Source organism: Anas platyrhynchos, chromosome 6 (assembly GCF_047663525.1).
Source record: "Anas platyrhynchos isolate ZD024472 breed Pekin duck chromosome 6, IASCAAS_PekinDuck_T2T, whole genome shotgun sequence".
Classification (NCBI taxonomy): Eukaryota; Metazoa; Chordata; class Aves; order Anseriformes; family Anatidae; genus Anas; species Anas platyrhynchos.
The window spans coordinates 35,377,568-35,402,159 of record NC_092592.1 but is presented as its reverse complement, the minus strand read 5'-3'; the positions used below and the strand labels follow the sequence as shown (position 1 = coordinate 35,402,159).

Here is a 24,592-nt window from a genome sequence, read left to right as displayed (position 1 = left end):
AGTCTAGGGATTACACGTGATTCAGTGACTATCTTAAAAACCATTCAATATAGAATATTACATCTCAAGATTCCTAGAATTCATTGTATAACCATTCCTACAAACATCAAAGATAAAAATATAAAAAAGGCATATCACATGCAGTGCTTCCAAAAATAAAGTTGTGCTTTCGCAGTCCTTTTACTATAAAAAATGCGTATACAATAGTACGCAACCATCCGTTCAACTAAAGAATTCCTGGGCAGGGAAGGTTCCTGCTTGCTGAGGAAGTCACAGCGTTGGAGTGGCTTTAAATTGCCCTTTAAATCTGCTGTTACATTTCTGATTTCCTGGTACTGAAGAGCAGTGTTAAATTCACATCTTTTGTGCTGCTGCACATCTGTTAAACCTGAATGAATTGAAGGAGTGGGCTTCAAGGAGTGGAAGTGAAGGAAATGTTTTCCAGACAAGCGCTGATGATCCCACGCCGCAGTAGACTGAATGGAAAACACGGCAAGCTGGGTCAAGTCTCTGTGGCCTGCAGGGGCTCAGCCTTGTTGCTGATTTAGATACCTTTTTGCATTTAAAATGGTATAAAGTAAAAATGAGAAAAAATGTCATTGACAGCTATTCCAGGGTTAATGCTCTTACAATTCTGTTACAATTCTTTGGTTCCATAGCCTACGCATCCCTGTGCCTTACGGAAGGAGACACAGTGCTGTGTTTGACTCTTCAGGTTCCCTTTGTGCGTGCTTTTACTACAGTGTCTGTTAAATTAGCCGTAATTATTTGATGTTCTGGCAAGAACTTGCTTGGCCAGAGTTAATTAAAAGTTTCAGCCCAGTATGAATTAATGTTGTGCTTTGTCCAGTTAGTTATCGACCACTGCGAGCTGCGGTGCTTGGAAGGGCCTGGCATTGTTGCAAGATTCAACTTGCCTTTCAGGTTCATTTTCATAAATAAAACCCGGTAAAGCTCAGCAGTAATTGCCTCAAAAGCAGCACTGAGATAGAATAGCAATTTACATCATAGGATGGAGGATAGCTTTATTAAAACTCCCTTGGCGAGTTTAAAACAGTGCCAAATGCTGTCACGTTGCAGGCTTATTTATCTTTATATGTGACTGTATTTTTTCTTTAAAGGAACTTGCTCATCTTACGCAAGCTCATTATTTACTTAAAGTAGGCCCCGAACACTTGATAGTGTGGTCCTTAAATTACATTACTGCTGTTTTCAAAATGCAGCATTTAGCCATGTTTAACTTCAGTTCTGACATTCTAAAATTTAAAACATTTGTTACAGTTTTTTTTATTATTTTTGTGGAGTATGACGAGGACAGTACAAAAAGCTCCTTGTGGTCTTTGAAGTTCATCTGTGTGCCTGAGCACCTTCAGCAGGCTCCGACTTTCTCCTATCCTGCCGCTGTTTCTTGAGGAATGCAGGCACTTCCAAAATACTTTGTAGAAAGTGCGAACTCCATTCCTCGTTAAGAATAAGCTTACCTTTCTTTTTAGTTGTACGCAACTTTATTTCCTCCCCCCTTCCACCTCCCTCCCTCCTCTCTCTCTATCTGTAACCTGTTTGTTTCCCATTCTCAGCATTCTTCTGTCTTGCTTTTTGTGGCGAATGCCTTTAATGTAGGCGTTCAGCGTGTGTGTTGGTAGGTGGCTGTGCTGCTTCACGACGTGATGTGCTTGTGGGTGGTTTGCTCTATTTTGTACGGAGCAGAACATGCGGTGTGTCACACAATCACAGAGCGGCTTGGGTTGGTGGGGACCTCAAAGCCCACCCAGTTCCACCCCCCTGCCATGACAGGGACCCCTGCCCCCAGTCCAGGCTGCCCAAAGCCCCATCCAGCCTGGCCTTGCACACCTCCAGGGCTGGGGCAGCCGCAGCTTCTTGGGGCAGCCTGTTCAGTGCCTCACTGCCCCCATAGACAGGAGCTGCTGTGATGCTGACAGATCCTGTTGGATCTGTACTGCGAGGCTCGTGGTGGGTGTTTGTTGTCCTTCATGATGAAACTGGCTTTAAAACTGGATGCACGTATTTTATTAATATGTATGAAGTGCCTAGTCATGCCTTGATGGATGGAGAGACACCTCTGCCACCCCAAAACTTGTATGCTGATGGAGAGGTCTGTGTTTGTTTGGCAGTTACACTGTTGAAAAACTGCCCCTGCAGTTGCATCTGCCAACTTTTTGGTATAGCTAGGTAAATCAAACCATCAATGGAATTTGATTAGAGCTGATGAAATTCTAAAAGGTTGCAGTATTAATCATAATAGCATGTATCTCCTAGTTTGCGACTCCTCTGCTAATTAGATTTTACTTTCAGAATTCCTTGAGGTTGGCAAAAAGCAGCCTGCCCTTGATGTTCTCTATGATGTTATGAAAAGTAAGAAACACCGAACATGGCAGAAAATCCACGAGCCGATTATGCTGAAGTACCTGGAACTCTGTGTGGATCTCCGCAAGAGTCATCTGGCAAAGGAAGGGCTGTACCAGTACAAGAACATCTGCCAGCAGGTAGGGCTTCTGAATCCTTTCTTTGTTGTTTGTAGCAAGCCTGGTTTGTGTCAGCTGATGTGATCTAAATGTAACTGATCAGGCTTGACTCAGAATTAATCTGCTCTTTAGATGTTCCTGTTTTTTTTAGCGTTTACATCATTAGTATTTGCTGCCTGTCCAGGGGGGAGATAACTTCACATGTTCTGCCTTTGGCGTAGGTGAACATCAAATCTTTGGAAGATGTTGTTCGAGCCTATTTAAAGTTAGCTGAAGAAAAAACGGAAGCAGCTAAGGAAGAATCCCAGCAGATGGTACTGGACATAGAAGACTTAGATAACATTCAAACTCCAGAGAGGTAGGAGGCCTGGCTTTACACTGTAAGCACTTGACAGCAAAGTATCCTTATTTTTGTGTTTATAGAGCACTGACTGTATGATTTCTAGATTTTTGATGAATGTTCTGAGTGTATATATATGAATATATATATATATATATATATACACGCACACATAAAGACAACAAGACTACATTTTGACATTCTTCAATTGAGACTTTATGTGGTTTTTGTGAGTAGTACACCTGAACAGCAATTTCCCAACTTAGTTATTAAACTATAGCTTTTGTGTTGATTTACGAGGTGCATGGTGCAGTTAAATGACTAATATCATGCTGTCAGATTATCTAAATTTTCAACCCATGTTTTTATTTTTATGCACTTACTTTCCGTGTATTTTAATGGCATTATGGAAGTGGGTTTTTTTAAATGCCTTGATGTCAGCAGAAGAGATGATGTTGGAATTTGCAAACAGATAGGGAACTTCCTGAAGTAATTGGGAACGAAAAAATAAATAGAAGTGGAAGCTGACTAAGGGAGTAAAGGAGAAGATTCACTGTAATGACAAGTCAAGTACCTGTGTAAAGAAAACGCAGACTGGATGTTTTACTGGCAAGGGTACGTAATAGGTGTTACGTGGATACAAAGTGCTTTCTGGTGGAGCACGCAGGAGACTTGTAATCTAAAAACACAGCTGGAAATGACCATGGGTATGAGGGATATAACGGAAGAGAAGAACTAAATGTGTAATTTCAGTGTTACATGCTGTGCTAAAGGAACGTTACGAGGGTGAGACATATTTCTATCTGGGTGCTGGAAGAAGGCAGAAGAGTCAAGCTACTGGAGAAGACCTAGAGCCGAGGAACAGGTTTGCTTCACACAAAACAGAAAATCTGAGAGGGGAAATTAGCAAAAAAGAGGTGAAGGAAAAAATCAGAGAAATGCATCTACCAAAGAAGAGAGAGGGAGAAGGTGATGAAGCAAGCCAGGTGTCAGTGTCCGAGGAATACTGATGATGATGCAGGAAGGAACTGAGGGGAGAACACGAGGTAATTGAGCAGTCTCTTCCTAGCTTTCGCTGTATGAGTGGGGGCATCTCTTTCAGGAGGCCAGATCCAGAAGTGGATAAAATGAATACCTCTAAGTAGAAGAATAGGCAGCAGAAGAAGGGGAATGTGAATTTATGTGTTCAAGCGTAAGAATAATAAAAATGCGGTAGAACAGGAGTTGCAGTTTGAATTCATCTGATGGAAGATATTCAGGAAACTGAGAAATAAAGATGATGGCTTGAAAATGGAATACTAAGGATGTCCTAGTGGTAGCAATAGGAATAGGAAGGGTCACCTCATTGCACAAAATGCTTGCATCTGTAGTAAAGGACATAAAATGAGCAGTAAAGAGAAGAAAAAGGAGATGCATTTCTGAGAGTTGGGTGACAACTTTCTGCAGAAATCAGCATCTATAATGGTATTGGTGATTTTATTATTGAAAGCTGCTCATTATCAGTTGGGAAACAAACACTATCAATGGTATTAGGCCTGTTTAATTCTCTCACATGGTAACCTTCAAACTTCTTCATCACATTGTGCGTCTGCAGACAAAAGGAAATGTTACTTTATACTTGCTTAGGTAGTTGATGAGGTAGTAGCAGTAAAGGTGTAACAAATTTGTTCTGTGTGTCATAATTAATTGGATAGAAAATGAGAATTTAGGAATAATGGAAAAAAGGATCAGTCAGTATATGGGCTTTAGTTTCTTTGTCGACCTTCAGTTAGCAGACAGCTTAAGCAATAGTGCCACGTTGGATGAGCCATTCTCTGGCTTTTGGTTTCTTTTGCCTCTGCAAGAAGTCAGCGTTCTGTTGTCAGAACAGTTTGTGGTAGAATTTCCTAATGTGCTTCAGGCAAAGTGAGGCTAGCTCATACTGTGTATTTATGTTCTTCAGATGCATCTGTTAATTTTAGGGAGAGGTCACATGAACACTGCTACTACAGCTGGGTATGTGGTGATACTTTTGGATGAGAAATGGCAAGGTGGGGTAATATCATGAGTTTGGGAGAGGATAATTGTCCATATCTTTAAAAAAAAAAAAAAAAAAAAAAAGATGCATAGGTAATAAATTAAGAACTCCTATAAGTCAAATCAAATTGAACTTTGCAGAAGTTAAGAGAAACAATAAAAGAATGTTTAGCCATAAGTGGAGAATTCTAGGAAAAAGGGTGGTGGAAGTCTGATAGGTTGAGGTTGGCCATCCTGGGTGTGGTCTAAGTACCAAAGCAACACTTTACTGCTGCTTTTTTTCAAGCATATGGATGGTGGAGTCAATGAAACGTTTTTTAGGGGCTTGGAAATTGCTTAGCCTAAGACAGATGGAAAAGTCAGTTTCATTGTGTTGGATGACAGCATAATTTCCATTGCGGAGTTCTAAAAGTATCAGCTGGTACTTCAGGTACTAAAGCTCTGCAGATAGCCATCTGAGCAGGCAGTGTGGTTTCTCATCATTCACAGGTAGGCCTGAGGAGCAGCCTGAACAGCTGCTGATCTGCTGTTATCTTGCCTTGATCATTATAACATTCAGGTCGTTAGTGTGTGTTCTGAAGAAGTAGTACGTGGGGTTAAAAACACAAAAACAACTCGGCACAGGCCTGCTGAAGGGTGAATGACGTTGGGTAACTTCAGAATCTTTTTTTGGTGGTTACATTTTTTAAATTGAAGAAATGCCAGAGGTGTAACGAGGAGAAAAGCAAAGCTGTTGATACTGTACCGGATGGGGGTGTTCTTCTTCAAGTTGGAAGGTGACAGAGGCATTGCCCAGGGAGAGACAGACTACATGTTATAGTGTGAGGAGGTGGAAATCGAGAGTTAGGGTGAAGTCTTTCAATTAAAGTCTTGGAAAGTAACTAGAAAAGTCAGTCCTGTTTACTGATGGTACAAAGCTGAAAGAAATTAACGTTGTAGGTAGTGGTGAGGAATGGAGTTAGACAAGTCAAATAAAATTCACAGGGACTTGGAGTGGAAGGCTGTGGATTTGCACGTTAACAGCAAGGCTCATTGGTTGCAAAAACTGAAAAGGTTAAAGTTCTGTCCTCAGTAGTTGTTCCAGGATGGCAGTGCAATCAGTGACATTTGACCACAAAAAAAGCAATTGCAAACTAACATTTCTTAGGCACTATGCTCTGGTGAAGACCAAAATTTTTTTAAAAGTAATAATTGAGAAGGATCTGAAGAGACTATTGAATCTTTCCTTTTACACTGAGTCATAATAAATTATAAAATATTCCTTAAATATGCTTCTCTCATCTGTCCTTCAGTAACAGGAAATCCTTAGCTTTCCTTATAATTCCACATTATTTTCAGTGCCTGAAACATTCCTTGTTACAGAGGAATCCCACTGACAGTTAGACACTGAAACTGACTGCTCTTTTCTAGTATTCTGTATTCTAGCTTTTAGTGTCAAAGCATTGATTAGAAAAATAGTATGCTTGTGTTGGCTGGAGAGATCTTTGGTTGAGAGAAATTGCAGGATACTTTTAAAAATAATAAAATATACTTGGTTATGTATGCTGAGATACTTCTGTGAGTATCCTTGACGAAATGTGTTGGTTGGTAAATTCAGACTCAAGTTTTGCTATAATGCTCCTGGGTTGTATCCTTTATTGATGTCCGGTTTGCTTGCTGACAAAATTAAAGACAGAAAAAGGTGAACTGATTCGAGGTTACAAGTAAAAGTAGAGGAAGAGAACGTATCGAGCTTGTTTGTTTCTCTGTGTGACACTGTAAGAGTCGTCAGTGGCGAAAATGCAATTCATAAGGCACACATTTCTCCTGTGTCAAGTATCAACAAGAAGTGAGCTCTTTCTGGCAGCATTGCCGGTGACTAAAAAGGAAGTGTCAGCAAGTAGCAAAGTATCTGAGGAGCCACTGGGGTCAGACAGAAGTAACAGTGTGCTGCTCCCTGATAGAATGGGGAAGGTGAAGATCCTAGAGCTAGTTTTCTTGTGTGAAGGGCACACAACCTACAGAAGTCTTTACCCATGGGACTTGTACATATCAGTGATATGTGCAGGGGCCAAGATTGGAAACTTAAGATCAAGAAAAGATAGATAAATCCTTTAAAGGAAAACTTTGAGAGATCAATTTGAAACTAAAGTATAGCTAATTCAGCAGCACGTAGCTGTTTGGATTCCTACAGTCTTGTCTTAGATCTTGATAAGAAAAATCAATGAGAACTGTGGGGAATAAACCACTTCTTTTTCTCCTTCTCTTCCCTTCTCTTCCGTTCCCAACTGTAGTGTTCTTTTGAGTGCTGTAAGTGGAGAAGACACTCAGGACCGTACTGACCGACTGCTTCTGACACCATGGGTTAAATTTCTGTGGGAGTCGTATCGGCAATGTTTGGATCTTCTCCGAAACAATTCTAGAGTGGAACGTTTGTACCATGATATTGCACAGCAAGGTGAGTTGAAAAGATGGAAACTTAAAGCATAACGAGACTCAGGACTTCTGTGTTAGGTACTGCAAAACTAGAAAATGAGAGGTTATTCCTATTTGGCTATTGCATTAGAGTTGAAAATACGTTGATCTCTTATGCATATGTATGCACACACACACATTTCTTAAAATTACAGAGTTTCCTCATAGAGCTTTCCGTACATCCGTACACTAATCTTTTCTTGCAACAGAATATGCAAGGAAAAGGTTATTTTTTCCTGAACGTACGGAGAACATGACCACAACTGGTGCTGTGTCCTTTTTTTTTTTTTTTTTAATTTGCTGATGAAAGTTAGTCACGTCTTTACTTCTTTGTTAATCTATAATGGCAAATGTATCCTATGTCAATAAACTTGAAGCAGTGTACACAAAAAGGTACTATAAAATTATGATCTGCTATCAATTTGGACAAAGAAGTAACCTAGTAAAATATTACTCAGAAGTTAATAGGAAAAGGGCTTTTCTGATTCTTTCTGGCATTATTCTGAAAAAAAAAATATTCTAAGAATGAGTACTTGTGCACTCATCTTTTTTGCTTAAGGGAGAATGAGAAGTGGAAAAATACGTTCCATCTTTGTGTAACTTGAGGCTCTGTATTTTTTGAAAAAAAGCGGCTAGGTTTTTACCTCTAGGCCCAAATTGTGAAAATACATTAGGAAAAATGACGATCAGGTGTGTTCGAGGTGCCTTAGTGTGTATTTAAGTCTGCAACACTGTCTAAAGCTCCTATTTTGACTGATCTTGGTAGAGATACTTCAGGATTTTCAGTGGCAATGGCCCAACACAATCAGGTTTTTGAAAGGAGCTGTAGGATCAAAGACAATTGTTTCCTGTTATCTTCAGCCTTTTGAAAGCTTCATTTAACTTTACCATACTAGATGGCTTGAGATTTTTTTCCCACATTTTATGAAGGCGAAGCTTTAATTCATGCTCTTCTCAGAATTGTATTTGCACATAGTTCAAAATAAAATCTAGAATCACTGCTTAAATCAGAATGTTCTCATTTGATTCAAAGCATTCCCTCTGCTCCTTAAGCTTAATTGCATAGAAACAGCTTAATTTTTTGAGGTCAAGCTGGTAGTGCTCTGCATTGTAACTTATTATGCGTGACTGATTAGATCTTGTTTGCTGTGTCTTTGGACTGTAAATGAAGATTCTTTAAACGCATCGATTTACATATTTGAATCCCATTTAGGACTACAATGAAATCACCATTAGCAAACATTCTTAATTTGTGTTTTTGCAGCTTTTAAGTTCTGCCTGCAGTACACGCGTAAAGCAGAGTTCCGTAAGCTCTGCGATAACCTGAGAATGCATCTGGGGCAGATCCAGCGTCATCATAACCAAAGCACAGCAATCAACCTCAACAACCCTGACAGCCAGTCCATGCACCTGGAGACCAGGCTTGTGCAGCTTGACAGCGCCATTAGCATGGAGCTGTGGCAGGTATGCAGCAGGCCTCCTCTAATCACACGGTAGCCTCCAACCTTTCCAGAATCTCTTCCACGCAGGTCATGTTTCATGGTGTATGCTCCAAGGTAAAAGCAGGAGAATAATTGAAGAATAAAGTTTTTAGTGTCTTGAATGCAGTGTTATTATTTTTGTGTTGGATACTTCATCTGATGTTTCTGGAACTGCTGTTTCTGCATAGTGCTTCAAACCAAGCTTGTGCTTGTAGTTAGTGGTGAAGTGGTTGGAGTTGCTTTGAGTTGGGGAAGGGAGAAGTTGACTGATGTCTTCATCTCTTATATGTTGTGTTCTTGTGGACTAGATCACTGGGAAGTGGTTGGCAAGTATCAACAGCCTGTTGGTGGGTTGGGGTCCCAGCACTTCCAACTGAAGTACATCAGTGTCTAGTCAGTGAGGGCACTTTGAGAGTAAATATTTCAGAAACGTGCTATGCTTTTTGGATCTTTCTAATGTCAAATTATATAAGGTGTTTCCAAGATACATTTTTTTTTGAGGGAAGCTGTAACATTTTTGATCACAGATGTAATTTGTATGAAAAAAGTAAAAAGGGTAAATAGTAGAATTGGTAGAATGATAAAAAATATTTTTTTCTTGGTTTGTAGATTGAAAATCTGGAAAAAAAAAAAGTAACCTTTAATTTCTAATTTGTAGCAGATAAGAGTTAATGGGTTTGCAGTATGTCCAAATAATTTCTTTATTGTGAAAGAAGTCTTTAATTACATGTAGCTGGCAGAACTGGAGATAACTTAACTTAAATACAGGTAGTCTTTGTGGAATCACAAAATGACTTCAATTGGAAGGGACCTCGAAGAGCACCCAGTTCCAACCCTTGTGATAACACCCACTGGATCAGGTTGTCCAGGGCCCCCCCACCTTGGCCTTGAACACCTCTAGGGATGGAGCATCCACAATGTATGATTTATTGGTCATAATTTTATGGTCATTAGTGAAATTTCATTTTTTCCCCTTTTTTGCAGGAATGCAGAAACTTCCTAAAAGTAGTGTGTTTGTTTTTTAGGAAGCTTTCAAAGCAGTGGAGGATATTCATGGGCTGTTTGCCTTGTCTAAGAAACCACCCAAACCACAGCTGATGGCAAATTACTATCACAAAGTTTCAACTGTCTTTTGGAAATCAGGAAATGCTCTTTTTCATGCATCCACACTTCACCGACTGTATCACTTATCGAGAGAAATGCGAAAGAATCTCACGCAAGAGGAGATGCAGAGGTGGGCAAATATGTTTAATATGATTTTAGGTCGTTTCCAACCTTGTAGGTTCAAAAATAAGCTAAATTGTACCCCAAAAGAAGCAGATAAAGTGTATGGCTATGAGCAGCTTTGCCTGAAGTGGCCAGTACTAATGGCACCCCAAAAAATAGAGGAAGAAGGAAAGCTACAGTGTAAGTAATGTGAACATCAGGATCACCTTATTTAAGCTTCCTTCTTTGTTACTGACAAAGAATCTAAGCAAATTTAATAAGTATCTTGTTTTTCTTTCAGTTTCTGTTCTGAGTGGTGATGCCTATACCAGTAATAGGGAATTCTTGGGAAGTAAACTTTTCCTTAATATCTGCAAGTGTGTGTAGCCAAATGACCTTTAATTTTTTTGGTGATAAATTCTGGTATCTGGCAAGGGTTTTGAAGCATGCAGAATCACTGGCTGCATTAAACTCTGAAACTCATTTACAGGTATTTATAGAATCAGTCTGGTGGAAATAAATACTGTAGGGAATTCTTTCATTCCTGTTCATCTAGTACTAAGGTCAACATTTAAATAATGTTAACTTGCATTGTACCATCAGAAGGCACCTCTAGCAATAATTTCTTAAAAAGCAATGCAAACAAAATGACTTGTACGGATTTGGAGTAAAGTAAGTTTGGAAAGGTGCTGCTTTCTACTGTTTTCATTATTTTATACTGTCGATATTTTACAGAGACAGCTCAAATTTATTTTGCCTTTATGTATATATACGTATATATACACATGTATAAGTAATGAAAACGTTATCAAAATCTTTCCTGTGATTACTGAAGAACACTGTGTACTGTATTTACTGCACAGTTGCCATCTTTTCTGTAATTGCTGTTTATTTTCCTGTTCTGCATTATGAATGCTAGGCATTCCTACTCTTGAATTGGCATGTATATGAAAATGAAGTAAGTAGTATTGTCTTGCAGTTCATCTTTTGTGGTTATACTTCGTCAACAGGATGTCCACTCGAGTCCTTTTGGCCACTCTGTCAATTCCTATAACTCCTGAGAGAACTGATATTGCCCGCCTGCTGGATATGGATGGTATCATTGTTGAAAAACAGCGGCGTCTGGCCACCCTGTTAGGTCTTCAGGCCCCGCCGACACGTGGCAGTCTTATTAATGATATGGTAGGTGGTGGTGTTTGCATCAGATCAGATCTCTTAAACTCAGTCATCTTTTTAGGCTTCTTTTTTCTTCTAGAAGCACTGCGCCTAGTTAAGGGATGGCAGTTTCAAAATTAAAACGGCTTTGTGGTTAATGGTTAACTGTAGCTTACGTTATAGCATGTTATAGTTAAAAATTGAGGTTCACAGGAAGGACTATTTGGAAATGGTGATAATGAGAGGCCTGAATCCTTGTGTGCAGTACAGAGCAGTGTTTCGTGTTGTCCTGTATGTCACCCAAGAAACAAATGTTGTCTTTCTGAAACTCTGAGGGGTCTGAAAAGTCTTGTAAACCATAACTTTTTTTTTTTTTTTTTCCCCTACCTCGGAGGAGAGGCCTATTTATTTATTAAATGTAGTTCCAATAAGCTCGGGGCAGATAAATAGTGGAGCATAAGGACTTAGCTTATTATGAAAACATCCTTTTGTTTCATTAGAAGAGAGGCCAGATCTATCTGTCTTCAGACCCTTCTGGGTATTCACGAACAAATTAGGCATTCAGTCATAGATCTGTTCAGAGGATGCTTGAATTTCTTGCAGTCATTTGCATACATACCTAAAACTTACATTCAAGGTTCATTTTACTGTTTATGTTGATTTTTCTTCTGGAACTTCTCTAGTTTGCTTTAAAAATACAATTTAAAATGTTAGTTATTTACTTATAAACTGAATCATACGGTTTTTAGTTTGGATGTGGGCCTACATCTGTGTAGTGGGACTGTAGGACTCTTAATATGTTGAGGGTGGCACTCAACTCTTAATAATCACTTTTCTATTATGTTTTATCTAGTTTCCCATTGTTAAATACGGTTCACTGGTATAGTGTACAATTAGTCACTATAATTAGAAATATTTTAATTAAAAAGTCCATGACCTGTATTAAGAGGTACGTGTGGTGCCTATTCAACTTCTGAAATACAAAATTCTTAAAGAATAACTATTTGTTAATACTGCATTTATTTTGAGATATTTATGTGTGTTTTTTTTGGTTGATGGTAGGTGAGGTTCAACGTAGTGCAGTATGTTGTTCCCGAAGTGAAGGAACTTTATAATTGGCTTGAAGTTGACTTTCACCCACTCAAGTTATGTAGCCGTGTCAGCAAGGTAAGTTTTGTAGTAACAGTAAATAGTAACTGTTCTTGACTAACAGTCTGTTACTTAAATACCAAATTATGGTAAATATCAGCTCTCTTTTTCTGTTGCCAGAATTTTCAGTAGGAGGCTTTGTTAGGTCAAATTCCATTAAAATTGTACGTGTATAGTAGCTGGCATATGTAGCACACTAGCTTATTGAAGTAGCATAAAAATTCATTCAGACCTCTAGGGTGCTCTGTAAGGGCACAGAATTTTAGAAAATATATCTGAAGGTCTTGAGTGTGGAAATGCTACTGAGGTAAATGTTACTTAAATATAAAGGAATGAGAAAACTGTGTGAAGATGCAGGTTGTGCATACCAGTGGCTTGTGTAAGAAGTGGAAAAAATATACCATAGGCTTACCATCTGAACTATAAAAACTGTACTATAGTTTTTGCTACCTAAATTTAGTATATTGGGAATTACGAGATCTTGTTGACTGTGTTAATGTAAATTCTGCAATTAATGAAGCACTTCACGTTCTTTTTCTTTGATAGTGGGAACAAAGATACTTGAGGTGCTAAAAAGAACTTGAAGGTAAATTAGCAGTGTGGTTAATGTTGCCAGTACTGTCAGTCACCTTCATACAAAAAGTGCTAGCTATCATAAAAGTGTTCTGATAAAAAGATTGACTTTGGTAAAACAACCTAGTATCTGGACACAAATGCTGCCATTACATGAGCTGTAGAATGGGAGTATTTAAGGCTTAGTACTTTAATGTTAAAGTTTTAAGTGTTGGTGCAGATTAAGTAACTTTTTAGGATTTTGGTAGGTTCTCAACTGGGTGAAAGACCAAGCTGAAAAGGAACCTGAACTGCAGCTGTATGTTCCTCACCTGCAAAACAATACCATTCTTCGCCTTCTGCAACAGGTATGAATCAGGAAAATGTGCGTTCCTAAGTGTGCGCAAGTTAGAAAATGCTTTGGAAGAACACTAAACTGGAAACTTCCACGCTGAACTAAATTGCTTCTGTCAACTAGAAGACCATTAATATTTCTAAATGCTTTTTCCAGTATGTAACCCATATCTTCAGGTTTGTACATCATTTAGGTACAGCCAAAGTAACTGTACGCAATAGTGGTTGAATACAGTGATGCAGTTTTTTGCCTAGATTTTCTTCGTGACAGATCTATGAAGTTTTATTTAAGGTAATTCATCATGTCTTAAAACGTTTTGCAATAAGGTTTGGGTGTGGAATAAGTTTTTTTTGGTCTGTGTTCTATGAAATGCACATTTCATTGACCTGCTTTCTTTATAAGTGATGAGCAGTGTTATTTCTGGTGTGCTAAAGAAATCTTTAAAGGCTAATTAGCAGCATAGCTGTGTGTAGCTACTGCTGCCAGTCTCCTTTATACAAAGAAACCATGTGGGAATGGCTTTTAATCTTAGGTTACATTTGAATACAGTACTGAAAGAAAATCCTAATGTTTCTTTTCATATATAGGTGGCCCAGATTTATCAAAGCATTGAATTTTCTCGTCTGGCTACCCTGGTTCCTTTTGTTGATGCTTTCCAGCTGGAACGGTGTATTGTCGATGCAGCCAGACACTGTGATTTGCAGGTAAGTGCTGTCAAAGTGCTTCTGTGAAGTGGTGTGTGGATTCATGGGTATTATGTTGAATGACAACTAGCTGGTAGACATCAAACACAAGGAAGATAGTGACTTTTAAAAAATAAAACATGGAAATTAAGCAGAATTTTATTCAGTGCTATTTTTCTTCTACTAATTTGGCATTTCCCTTAGTTTGAGAAATGTTTTTTAATTTAATTTCTGCTTTGTTGACCTCCATTGGTCAAAGGCGGAGCAACAACAGAAAGCATTTACAAGCAATAAATAATACAGTCATATTTTTCACACCTTGTTTGTTTTTTTTTTTTTGCAAAGGTTCGCCTCGACCATACTACCCGGACACTGAGTTTTGGCTCGGATTTGAATTACTGTACCAGAGAAGATGCTCCACTGGGCCCTCAGCTACAAAGCATGCCTTCTGAGCAAATTAGAAATCAATTGACTGCGATGTCCTCAGCTCTGGCTAAGGCTCTTGCAGTCATTAAGCCTCCTCACTTGCTGGTAAGTAATCCTAAATCTTCTGAAAACATTGACGAATGCTGACATTCCCCCAAGTGTGTTGTGTGATGTTTACCAGTTGCCCTTATGCAGCCTTTTATTAGTTTTGGCTTGTCTGATCTGCTGCTAATTCCAGTAATCTGCTTTCTGTGCAATTGTTACTGGTGTCCCCTCTCTTCAGAACAAATACTTTCTCCTTGAGGTGTTAATATAGACAAATGCAGCATAGCATTAATACATGTGTTAATGACCAGATATCCTTCTGCATCTGTTGCATAACTGTTCTAATTAAAGTTTTCTGCTGTAGTAAGATAAATTGGTTTTGAAGTTGTGAGATCATACTTGAATATTACACCAAGAAGTTGCTTGGTTTGCTTTTCTGTGACATAGGAAAGGCACTGAGCTCTCTAATGATTAATTTAATGGGACGCTGCAAGGATCTGAGTAGATGGGTTGGTGCTTTGGTATATTTGCTTATTTTCAGAAGTGTGCTGCTTCCTTTTCAGAGCACTGTGATAATGATCTCTGATACAGTTTGTATTAAATGGAGCTCATTATCGACATTGTGCATTAGGTAGAAATGTAAGCCAAGAACTTGACACTTTTTAATAGCTTATTTTCATGAGTGTGCTCTCTCGCATTAGATGTCTCCCCCTTTTTTTTTTTTTGACATTTTTTCTTCTAGAAGTGCTTTTATGCTTCTGAAGAGCAAAGAATGATTCCTAAATGCACCCAGCTAGTTAGTATTTGGTCATAACTAAAATAATGTCAAAATGTACACCAGAGGCATGAATTTAAATTGCTGGTTTTGCATCTCAAGTTTAGAATATACCATGCAATAACTTAGCCATAGCTGGGTCTACAGAGCTAAGGCTTGTTTAAAATTTTGCATGCGTTTTTTGAAAATCCAGAGCCTGCTGCCTGTTTTCTTCCTGGAGAAATTGGTGTTTTAAAGAACCTGTAATGTGACTTCATAGTGGAATCTAAAAACATGAACCAAAGATCCCACAGCTGAAGAACTGACTTGTCTTTCTCTCACTGGGGCTGTTGGACTCAAGGTCGGACTCACTGATGAGCTCACGTTTCAGGTCCTACAGAGCCCTGTAGGAGCGAGGTGTAAGTCACGCTGGGATTGCCAGCGTGCTTTGGTTGTGGCAAGTTTAAACCTTCACTTCCCTTTAAAGAGCAGGGGTAATTTATTTCCTTTGCTGCATGCTTATGAAAGAAAGATTGTTCAGCAAATATAGAGAACAATTTTTCCTTATTGGAAAAAAGGCTGACAGCAAGATGTCCATATAGGATGCTCTATCCAAGTGGAAACAGTAAGTTATATTGCTAAAATAAAAGCACACAGAATAGGACTGTATCAAGACACCAAATATTAGCTTGCTTGTGTTAGCTTGAATGTACGTCAGCTGTTTGTAGTGTTTAAGATCAGAATATTTCACGTAGGTTTTCCCCTAAAAAGAGTTTTATTCATATGAATTATTGGTTTAAATAAAATACGAATAAAGCATATTTTATCTTTAATAGATAGAAATGACAGGTAGTCTTTTACCTGACATGTCAGTGAGATTAGCTGAATAAGACATAAACTTGATAATGTGCTTGATAGTGCTAGTATAATTACTAGTATTTAATATTGATCTATGTGATTGGAGATCCTTTAGAACAAATGGATGTCTGTGTTGTTCAGTATTCAGATAAAAACTTGAATTTTCAAGTGGATAAAAACTCCTACATTTTTGTCAAATTTATCACAATTTGCTAAGTCATTAATTTCATCTGAGGCTTTTTATTTTAGCGTGTCTGGCACCCTCATTTATCTTTAAGTGCTTGCAGATCTGCAACAAAGTAGGGATGTTGCAGTGTTTTTGTTTAATGCCCTGGAAGGGGCAGATTACTAAAAATACCTCTGAGCTAACTCACATTTCACGACCAGCACGACTGAGTGCTTGCTGTGAGCTAATTATGCTGCAGTGTTTGGTGCTTGGTGGAGTGGTTAAAATGGGCAGCACCCTCCGTTAGCAGTTAGACCTCGCCAAGTGCAGAGTAGGAATCTCTACAAAAAGCATACAGGCAACTCTGGAGCAGAATTGTGGAGCGGTCAGAAGGACACTTAAAGAATGGTCTATATGCAGTCAGGTGCTTTTCATAACTTAATTAAAATGGATTTACAATCCAATGCTTATGCCTAAATTTCTTACTTATCAATGTAGCATCTCATAGATAGCGCTTTGTTTCAATTAGGATATTTTTCTCTTATGCTAGTATGTTTAAAACAAAACCAAAACACGTTAAAAACAAAGGAGGTTATGGTGGTTAATGATCTGAAGAGTCTCTTCCAACTAAAATGATTCCCAGAATCTATGAAATAAACTACATGCAATGCTCTATATTACATATGTAGAGAGAAACAAGATGGGTCGTCCCCCCCTTTCAGGTATAGAGTCTTACCTACCACTAGCATATATGAGTGCAGTATTTCTGAACAAAGAGTGAAAATACCACACCTAAAATAGGTACTGTGCAGGACATTGCCTGATACAGACAGCTTTTGACTCCGTTTGCACATGGTTTTGTTGAGTTGACACTACCTTGTTTGCCATGTGGGTGAATGATTAGATCTGCCATTACAGTTGCATATCAATTGAGTTGGCAAGGTTGGGGAATAAAATTAATTTTGAGATTTCTTTGAGAAGCATTTGCTATGCTTTCTGCCTTTTTAAAGAGATGCTACATTCATCATTGTCTTATTCATAATTTAAATTCAGCAAGAGAAGGAGGAACAGCATCAGCTGGCAGTCACTGCCTTCTTAAAGAATTCGAGGAAGGAGCATCAGCGAATTCTTGCACGTCGTCAAACTATAGAGGAAAGAAAAGAGCGTCTTGAGAGTTTAAACATTCAGCGCGAAAAAGAAGAATTGGAACAGCGTGAAGCAGAATTACAGAAAGTCCGGAAAGCTGAGGAAGAGAGACTGCGCCAGGAGGCAAAGGAGAGAGAAAAGGAACGTATCCTGCAAGAACATGAACAAATCAAAAAGAAGACTGTTCGGGAGCGCTTGGAGCAGATTAAGAAGACTGAACTGGGAGCCAAAGCATTTAAAGATATTGATATTGAGGTAGGCAACTTGTTATGGAAGTATTGAGTAATTTTGTATTTATTTTTTTTTTGCTAGGCTGATTGAATTTCATATTTTTTACCAGTTTAATACTGTAATTGGTCTTACAAACAGTCACCAAGAATTAAGAATGCCAGTTTGGCACTTAAATGTTTAAGTTGCTGAGCAATTTAAATTGAGCCTTAATACTGAATTTGGATGGGATCTATTTTACCTGGAGGAATGAAATCCAGCTGGTTTTATACCTCCCTCCCTCTTCCTCTCTGTGTTGTTGTAACAGTGTCTGATAGATGAAAGAGACCTTCAGATCCCATTTTATTGTGCCTGGATTTTGTCTCAATTAAAAATCAGGATACGAATGCTTTATAGAGCTTTAAAAATGAAATAAAAGTTACCCAGAAGAGAGGAAAAGAGATTGAGAATGCTTCTGATGCAATCTTTTTCAAACTTACGGGGAGAAGTGCAGAGGCTTAAATAAATAGCTAAACCTGCATTTGTGACAAAAAATGTTGGTTTTATTTTGTATTAATAACTTTACTTGGCTGTAGGATCTTGAAGAATTGGATCCTGACTTCATTATGGCTAAACAAGTTGAACAGCTGGAGAAAGAAAAGAAGGAACTCCAGGAACGTCTGAAGAATCAGGAGAAAAAGGTATGAACTACACAGAATCACAGAATTTCTAGATTGGAAGAGACCTCAAGATCATCGAGTCCAACCTCTAACCTAACACAAACAGTCCCCACTAAACCATATTCCTAAGCTAGGGTACAAAGGGTACAAAGCTGTGTATGCAACATTTTAGTTAGTGGTTGTGAACTTGAGTTTGTATTGTATGTATGAACATTTTGAATACCATTTTTAAAATGTATGAAGCTAAAAAGTAAGTGCATTGCAAACCAGCTGAGTTTCTAGGATCAATGCACAAACTTACTGTACTTCGTGGAGTTGATTTGAAATTGGACCCTTAAGCTGTGTGAGAACTGGGTCATATTTGGGAAAACTTGTAATTGGAAAGTCTTCAGAAAAGATGAAATGCCAGGAGAAGTTGAGTCCATTAGAGGAGCTAAATTAATTGTATTACTCCTTACTGAAGCAGAAGAAAATCCCTTGATAGAGTCCTAGCTTGCAGAAGAGGATCTGCCTGTAACTTGTATAATTCTAAGTGTGAGGAGTGTCCTGCCAGAGTAAATAAAAATGCACAACCTGTGTGAGGTGAAACTAACCCAGGGCTTCCAGATGTTTTCAAGAATGAACCAGAGGTTATGTGACACTGTTAGTAATTCCGTACATGGGAAACTGACTTGATGCGAGGAAGTTGTGAGTGTGATGCCAGTTAATTCTTCCTGAGAGGGAGCTGAAAATTGGTGATGCTGAAAGACTACTGGGAGGCGTATGGTTAGACATACCTGCTTCTACTGCATCCTTTCCTAGGAATGTGCTTAGTTGCCTGTGCTCGAGCCAAGTGTTAAATGCAGCTTTGAGCTGGTCCAGTGTGGTTATGTAACAAAGATTTATTGGAGAACTTTCCAGATACTGTTCTTTTTAGGAGATGTTGATGGTTGTGTTGCACGTTTCTTTGCATTATGACATTCTAAAGGTATGTTATCTTTATTCAGATTGACTATTTTGAACGAGCAAAGCGCTTAGAAGAAATTCCTTTAATAAAGACTGCCTATGAGGAACAGAGAGTACGTGATATGGAGCTGTGGGAGCAGCAGGAAGAGGAAAGGGTAAGAATTTTTATTCATGTGATAAAATCTGTTAGCTGTGAATGAAAAATAGAAGTTTGGCACTGTCTTTTTCCTGGCTCAACCCAAGAGAAGAAGGGAAAAGTTGGTATGAAAAATTAAGAGTTAGCTTTCCCATTTTATTGTGACAGTGGGCAGCAGCCTCCTTTGGGTTGGGTCTAAAAGATAATTTGAGTAGTGACTGAGGTAGACCGAATGCAAATATCTGAAGTAAAATCTTACTACGTAACTTTTTCTTATCTATTTTAGATCACCACTTTGCAGTTGGAGCGTGAGAAAGCCCTTGAGCATAAGAACAGACTCTCGAGGATGTTGGAGGATAGAGATTTATTTGAAGCCAGGCTCAAAGCCTCACGACGAACAGTTTATGAGGTACGTGGCAAATGGTATTGTAATCAAATGTTGCTGTAAAGCAAGGAGCTCAGCTTATGACTCAGTGATTCTTCATGAAAATCACAAACAAATTAGAATCTACAATGGCTCAGAATTATAAAATAACTTAATGCTTTGACTAAAATATCTGTTCTTGCACCCATTCCTAGGTATTACAACTAAAAATTTACGGCAACTTCTGAAACAGCTTATGTGGAAAAGGAGTACCTAAAAGATAGCCTTCGTTTCTTGCTCTGCTTTTCAAAAAGTCTGCATTTTCTGAGAGTGGTAGCTTTGATTATTTTGTTATGTTGCAGTAAGAACTGGTTGGAAAAAAGAAATCTGTGTATAAGTAACTGCATGTGATTCTCTGCTATAGGTATAGGTAACTTACTGAGGTCAGTAACCAGGTCATGTATTTACTTCCCTTAAATGCAAATACAGGACTGAAGTTGTACATACTCTGTCTTATAAGTAGGAGTACATTCCCTTATACCAAATTTGCTGCAGAAGAAGCTTAACATGGTAAACAGAAATACATAGCAGTTAGTTTATTTTTCTCTACAACTTTATTTAACAATTTGTATAATTGTCCACCTCTTAAACATTACAGTTCTTGTGGTTTCAAGTGTGTTTTTTGTATTTCAGGATAAACTCAAACAGTTCCAGGAAAGGCTAGCAGAAGAGAGGCGTAATCGTTTGGAGGAACGCAAGAAACAACGTAAAGAAGAAAGACGCATCACTTATTACAGAGAAAAGGAGGAAGAAGAGCAAAGATTACGAGAAGAACAGCTGCTTAAAGGTATGATTTGAGGATATTATTTTCTTTTCTGATTTCCCTGTTTCCACAGTATTGGAGGAAGTCTTCTAATCTTCAGTCAGTGGTAAAGGCTCTGTTAGTTGCTGTTACTTTACCTTTGCATTTTACCTGAATGCATGCTTGTACAGCACAGAGGTAAAGGTAGAGCTTCAGAGGGGAAAGGAAAAATGAAAGCAAATGAGTGCTTCCTGCCCTCACATTCCCTCAAACATGAAGAAAGGAGGAGATAAAGTAAAAGGGAGGCTAATGGAAAATCAAGTTTTTGATTTTACTCATTTAACTTGTGTTCTGACGCCTTTTATGAACACATCTGAAAGAGCAGAAGAGGAATATTGGTGGCAGATCAAGAATTCAAGACTTGTAAACAACTCATGCAAATTGCTTTGTGAACTGTTTTCTCTGGTAGACGATTTCAAAGCTTTCAGAAGAGGTGATAAGTAACCTGAGGTAAATTTCTGTCCTGCTTATAACTTGGATTGCAACGAAGATTTTTTCAGTGCGTATTCATGATCACCCAATATTTAAAAATGAGGAAATAAATCCATGGGTCCTGCATATCAAACTTAAGATCATAGTAGCTGACTTTTTCTTTGCCCTCTTCTAAAAAAGAAGACTATACTTGATGTAGTTACTGATACTTTAGGTGGCACGTTTGTGGTCCGTACATCTAAGTAACATGTGGATATTGGAATGTTTTTCTTCATATCCTAGCTAGTAGCTGTTGTTCAACGTGTCAGGGTCATGAATGTATTAAGGGTTCTTTTCCTATTGTGTTGGAATTAGGATACTTCCAGAAAAGATTATATGGTTAAACACGTCTTGTGTAATGCTTATTGGATTTTTATTTTTTATTTTTAAAAGGAAATGAGTCAAATGGAAGGGATTGTTTTTTGTAACCTGTCTTTGGATATAGCAAAGTAACGTAATTTGTAATGCATTCTTCTTATTTTTCCAACTCTGCAGAGCGTGAGGAGAAGGAACGCATAGAGCGGGAGAAACGTGAGCAGGAACAGCGTGAATACCAAGAGCGTGTCAAAAAACTGGAAGAACTAGAGAAGAAGAAACGTCAAAGAGAAATGGAGATAGAAGAAAGAGAGCGTCGTCGAGAAGAAGAACGAAGAGGTCTGGATGACCCATTTTCGAGAAAGGTAGGTAAATACTTGCAGGTGTGTTTTGACTCCTTTTTCTGTGGATTATTTGGAAAAAGTTGGAAATGCTAAAATAAGAGGTTAACAAAAATAGGTTGTGACACAAGCGACTAATAGTTAAATTATCAGTGTTCGTTTCAGCTCCTTACTGGGATCTGTAATAAAGTAAAGCAAAGAAACTACCAAATCACCAGGTTGTTCAAAAACTAAATAAAGAATAAAGACCTGATGAATGAATAAAGAATTATGCAATAAAATTAAAAAAAAAAAAAGTTACTTCCCTTTTAGAAGTATAAGTATTGGGGAATGTCATTATCTCAATCCAATGGGAGACAAAGATAAAGTTATTTTGCAGATAAAATCTTTAATGATTTTAGAAATGGAACTGTACTGCAAGCCTTCTAAACTCCCACTTTTTTGATCCTTATCAATAAGAGAGCCAGCTTTAAATTTCACCCACCATAGCCATTGTCCGTGTTCAATGAATGCCTCATTGAGTAACGTTGTGAAAACAAGCAGTCAGAGCTTGTAGAAATTGTTTTGATGATTGTTTACCCGATGGGCTGTATTGTCACTGGTATTTTTCCACAGAAGAGGTATTCTTAGCCATGGGCACTTGACTATATGGAAGAGCTGACTCAAGTTCTGAGAAAGATATCTGTACCACTTGAAAAATGCCACTTGCAGTTTTGGAATTCTTTGTTCTCCCGTGTTTGTTGGGATCATTTACACAAGAAGATAATCAAAACATTTAGATACATGCTCAGAGTAGTGGATGTGAGATCTTGCCTTAATTCTGTTTTTCCCCGTGTTGAAGCATAAACTTCATCAAATTAAAACATTTTACGAAGAGCAGTTGCAAACTGGAATACATTGTTTTAAATGTGTGATTATTTGAAATGTTAGTTTGTGTGGTTTACCTAGCTTGCTGCTTAGAGTGGAATTTAGGAATAAATATCTCCATAAGAAGTAATTTAAATTCTCTTAAATCAGTGATGGGCAGAGGTGTGCTCTACCTTTAATAAATAAATAAAATTATTGCTCTGCCTTGTATCTAAGCATTTGCGTGAAAGCCTTGAGGCCCCATGTTCAGTGCTATATAAAGCCAGAATAAAACGGTCTCTGCTGCATATTGCTTACAGTTTATTCAGTCACATTTTCTGATGTGATTAGAAAGCACAAAACAAAAATTAAAAAAAAAAAATCATTTCTACTGCTGTAACTCAGCAGGAAAGTGAAATTGTTACATCTTTGTGTCATCAGCTCGTAGCTATGGCTCACTGAAGCTGTCATTCGTAGGTCTGTTCATAAACTTTTCAGTGTATTAACTTTACACACATCCTACCCTGTTAGTAAAATGTGTGGCACAAAGGGATCATGTTTTTAAACAGCCATAAACAACATAGTTGGTTAAGACCATACTGCAGTTGCTCAACCTGCTGATAGTTTAGTATTCCCTACAGCGTAACAGCTGAGTTTTTAATGGCACGGCATGCTCTGAACGGTGTAACATATATGCTGAAAATCTTTATTCTAAAGTATATAAGATGATATTCCTAATTTTCTTTGATATATACAGGAATCTCGTTGGGGTGATAGAGGAGAGTCTGAAAGCTCCTGGAGAAGAGGTGGTGAGACAGAATCTGAATGGCGACGAGCTCCAGTGGAAAGGTAATTAGTGGGCTCCTTTTGTTGGTACTACTAACGCTGCACTAGCTGAATGCCTTTACATTTCTGCAAGTTACCCTCTGATTGCTTTGTAAGAATGTTGAAATGGGAGATTTTATCTTGGAACTGATTCAGATAACATTCCTCTTTTGCTTAGGTTAGATATCTGGAGGCTGGCTGAAGGCCTTCTGCACCTGATAAACTTGCTTACTTGTTTTCTTTTTTAATTTAAAATGTGGCGTCCCACTCAGATATTGGTGTCAGTTGTACAAGTACAGATCAGGGTAGGATAACGAACAGGTACAGAGCTCCTGGATGATGGAACTGTTTGAGATTTTTCCATTTAGAAAGCTGATGAAAATATTTTAAGAAAGGTAAAAGTCAAAATTCAGTGTCTTGAAAACCATTCAAGTCCCAGAATGGCTCACAGAGCAAAAAAAGTGCCATAAACTGAAACTAAGTCCTGAAAGACTGTGTTGAACAGAGAAGGAAGGTTTTCTGAAGAAAGAATATTCTGAAAGTACTTTGCACCTTTTTTTTAGGTGTTTGTTCACATCCATGCTTTTTAGGTGTTTTAGATATATTTAGTGATAATGAAGACTGTTTATATGGTTTTAGAAGAAAGAGTCTTTAAAATTTGTTCATCATTCTGCTCCGCAAGAGGATGAATTGTGCGTGAACTATTTCTGATGATGCACAGCTAATTGTTTTTAAAAGCCTGTGCAGATGAAAATACCACTGCTCTGATTGGCAGTATGTTTTATTGCTTAATTAGCCTTACAGATTAGATATTTATAAATGTCTAACCTTAAGTTCTGGTGCAGCAGTTTCAATCCATTGCAGCTTACCCTGAGTGCAGTGGAAGGAAACCAATTTACTGTTTCCCTCTCCAGTAATTTATTTTAACGTATTGGAAGAGTATGATCTTTTGATAACCAAGATAGTGTTTCATGCTTTCTTTAAAAGCTGTGCTGCCCTTCTTGGTAGCAGTTCCCTTTTTCTCCAATCACAAAATCAAAAATGGGATGAAACTCTAAGGTGAAGCATTTAACTACTTGCATAAGGGTTTAATGCATCTGTTTATATGCTTCAGTGTGATACGTTTTTTTCACAACAGAACGATGCTGGTGACACGTTCATTTTCCAATCATATATTCAGGTTTTTCTGAAGAAGTGTTATCTTTATTAGTACTTAGCTTCCACCTAAATTGAGCTGAGTGGCTGCTGAGGAGGAAGAATTAGGCATACTATGGGTTTCCTTTTGCCTTTTACTAAAATACTGAAAAGAATTTAAATCATCTCTATGGAAT

General features: G+C 38.1%; 1 protein-coding gene and 2 non-coding genes across 3 annotated transcripts in view; all 3 read left to right on the top strand.

Annotated features, from left to right (window-relative positions):
- The window catches only part of EIF3A (eukaryotic translation initiation factor 3 subunit A), a 33,067-nt gene that overhangs the window by 810 nt on the left and 7,665 nt on the right, over window positions 1–24,592 (top strand). The window contains exons 2-18 of the mRNA XM_027460714.3: window positions 2,314–2,504; window positions 2,705–2,841; window positions 7,113–7,276; window positions 8,558–8,757; window positions 9,800–10,008; window positions 10,991–11,162; window positions 12,198–12,302; window positions 13,106–13,204; window positions 13,779–13,895; window positions 14,220–14,405; window positions 17,177–17,524; window positions 18,073–18,177; window positions 19,143–19,256; window positions 19,524–19,646; window positions 20,295–20,448; window positions 21,430–21,614; window positions 23,194–23,285. Coding sequence (XP_027316515.1) covers window positions 2,314–2,504; window positions 2,705–2,841; window positions 7,113–7,276; window positions 8,558–8,757; window positions 9,800–10,008; window positions 10,991–11,162; window positions 12,198–12,302; window positions 13,106–13,204; window positions 13,779–13,895; window positions 14,220–14,405; window positions 17,177–17,524; window positions 18,073–18,177; window positions 19,143–19,256; window positions 19,524–19,646; window positions 20,295–20,448; window positions 21,430–21,614; window positions 23,194–23,285 — 2,701 coding nt within the window. The remainder of the gene's footprint in view (window positions 1–2,313; window positions 2,505–2,704; window positions 2,842–7,112; window positions 7,277–8,557; window positions 8,758–9,799; window positions 10,009–10,990; window positions 11,163–12,197; window positions 12,303–13,105; window positions 13,205–13,778; window positions 13,896–14,219; window positions 14,406–17,176; window positions 17,525–18,072; window positions 18,178–19,142; window positions 19,257–19,523; window positions 19,647–20,294; window positions 20,449–21,429; window positions 21,615–23,193; window positions 23,286–24,592) is intronic.
- LOC113844073 (small nucleolar RNA SNORA19) lies at window positions 12,802–12,925 on the top strand. Its single transcript, XR_003498216.1, has one exon. It is a non-coding gene; the product is annotated as a small nucleolar RNA SNORA19 (small nucleolar RNA).
- Window positions 13,561–13,693, top strand: LOC113844072 (small nucleolar RNA SNORA19). Its single transcript, XR_003498215.1, has one exon. It is a non-coding gene; the product is annotated as a small nucleolar RNA SNORA19 (small nucleolar RNA).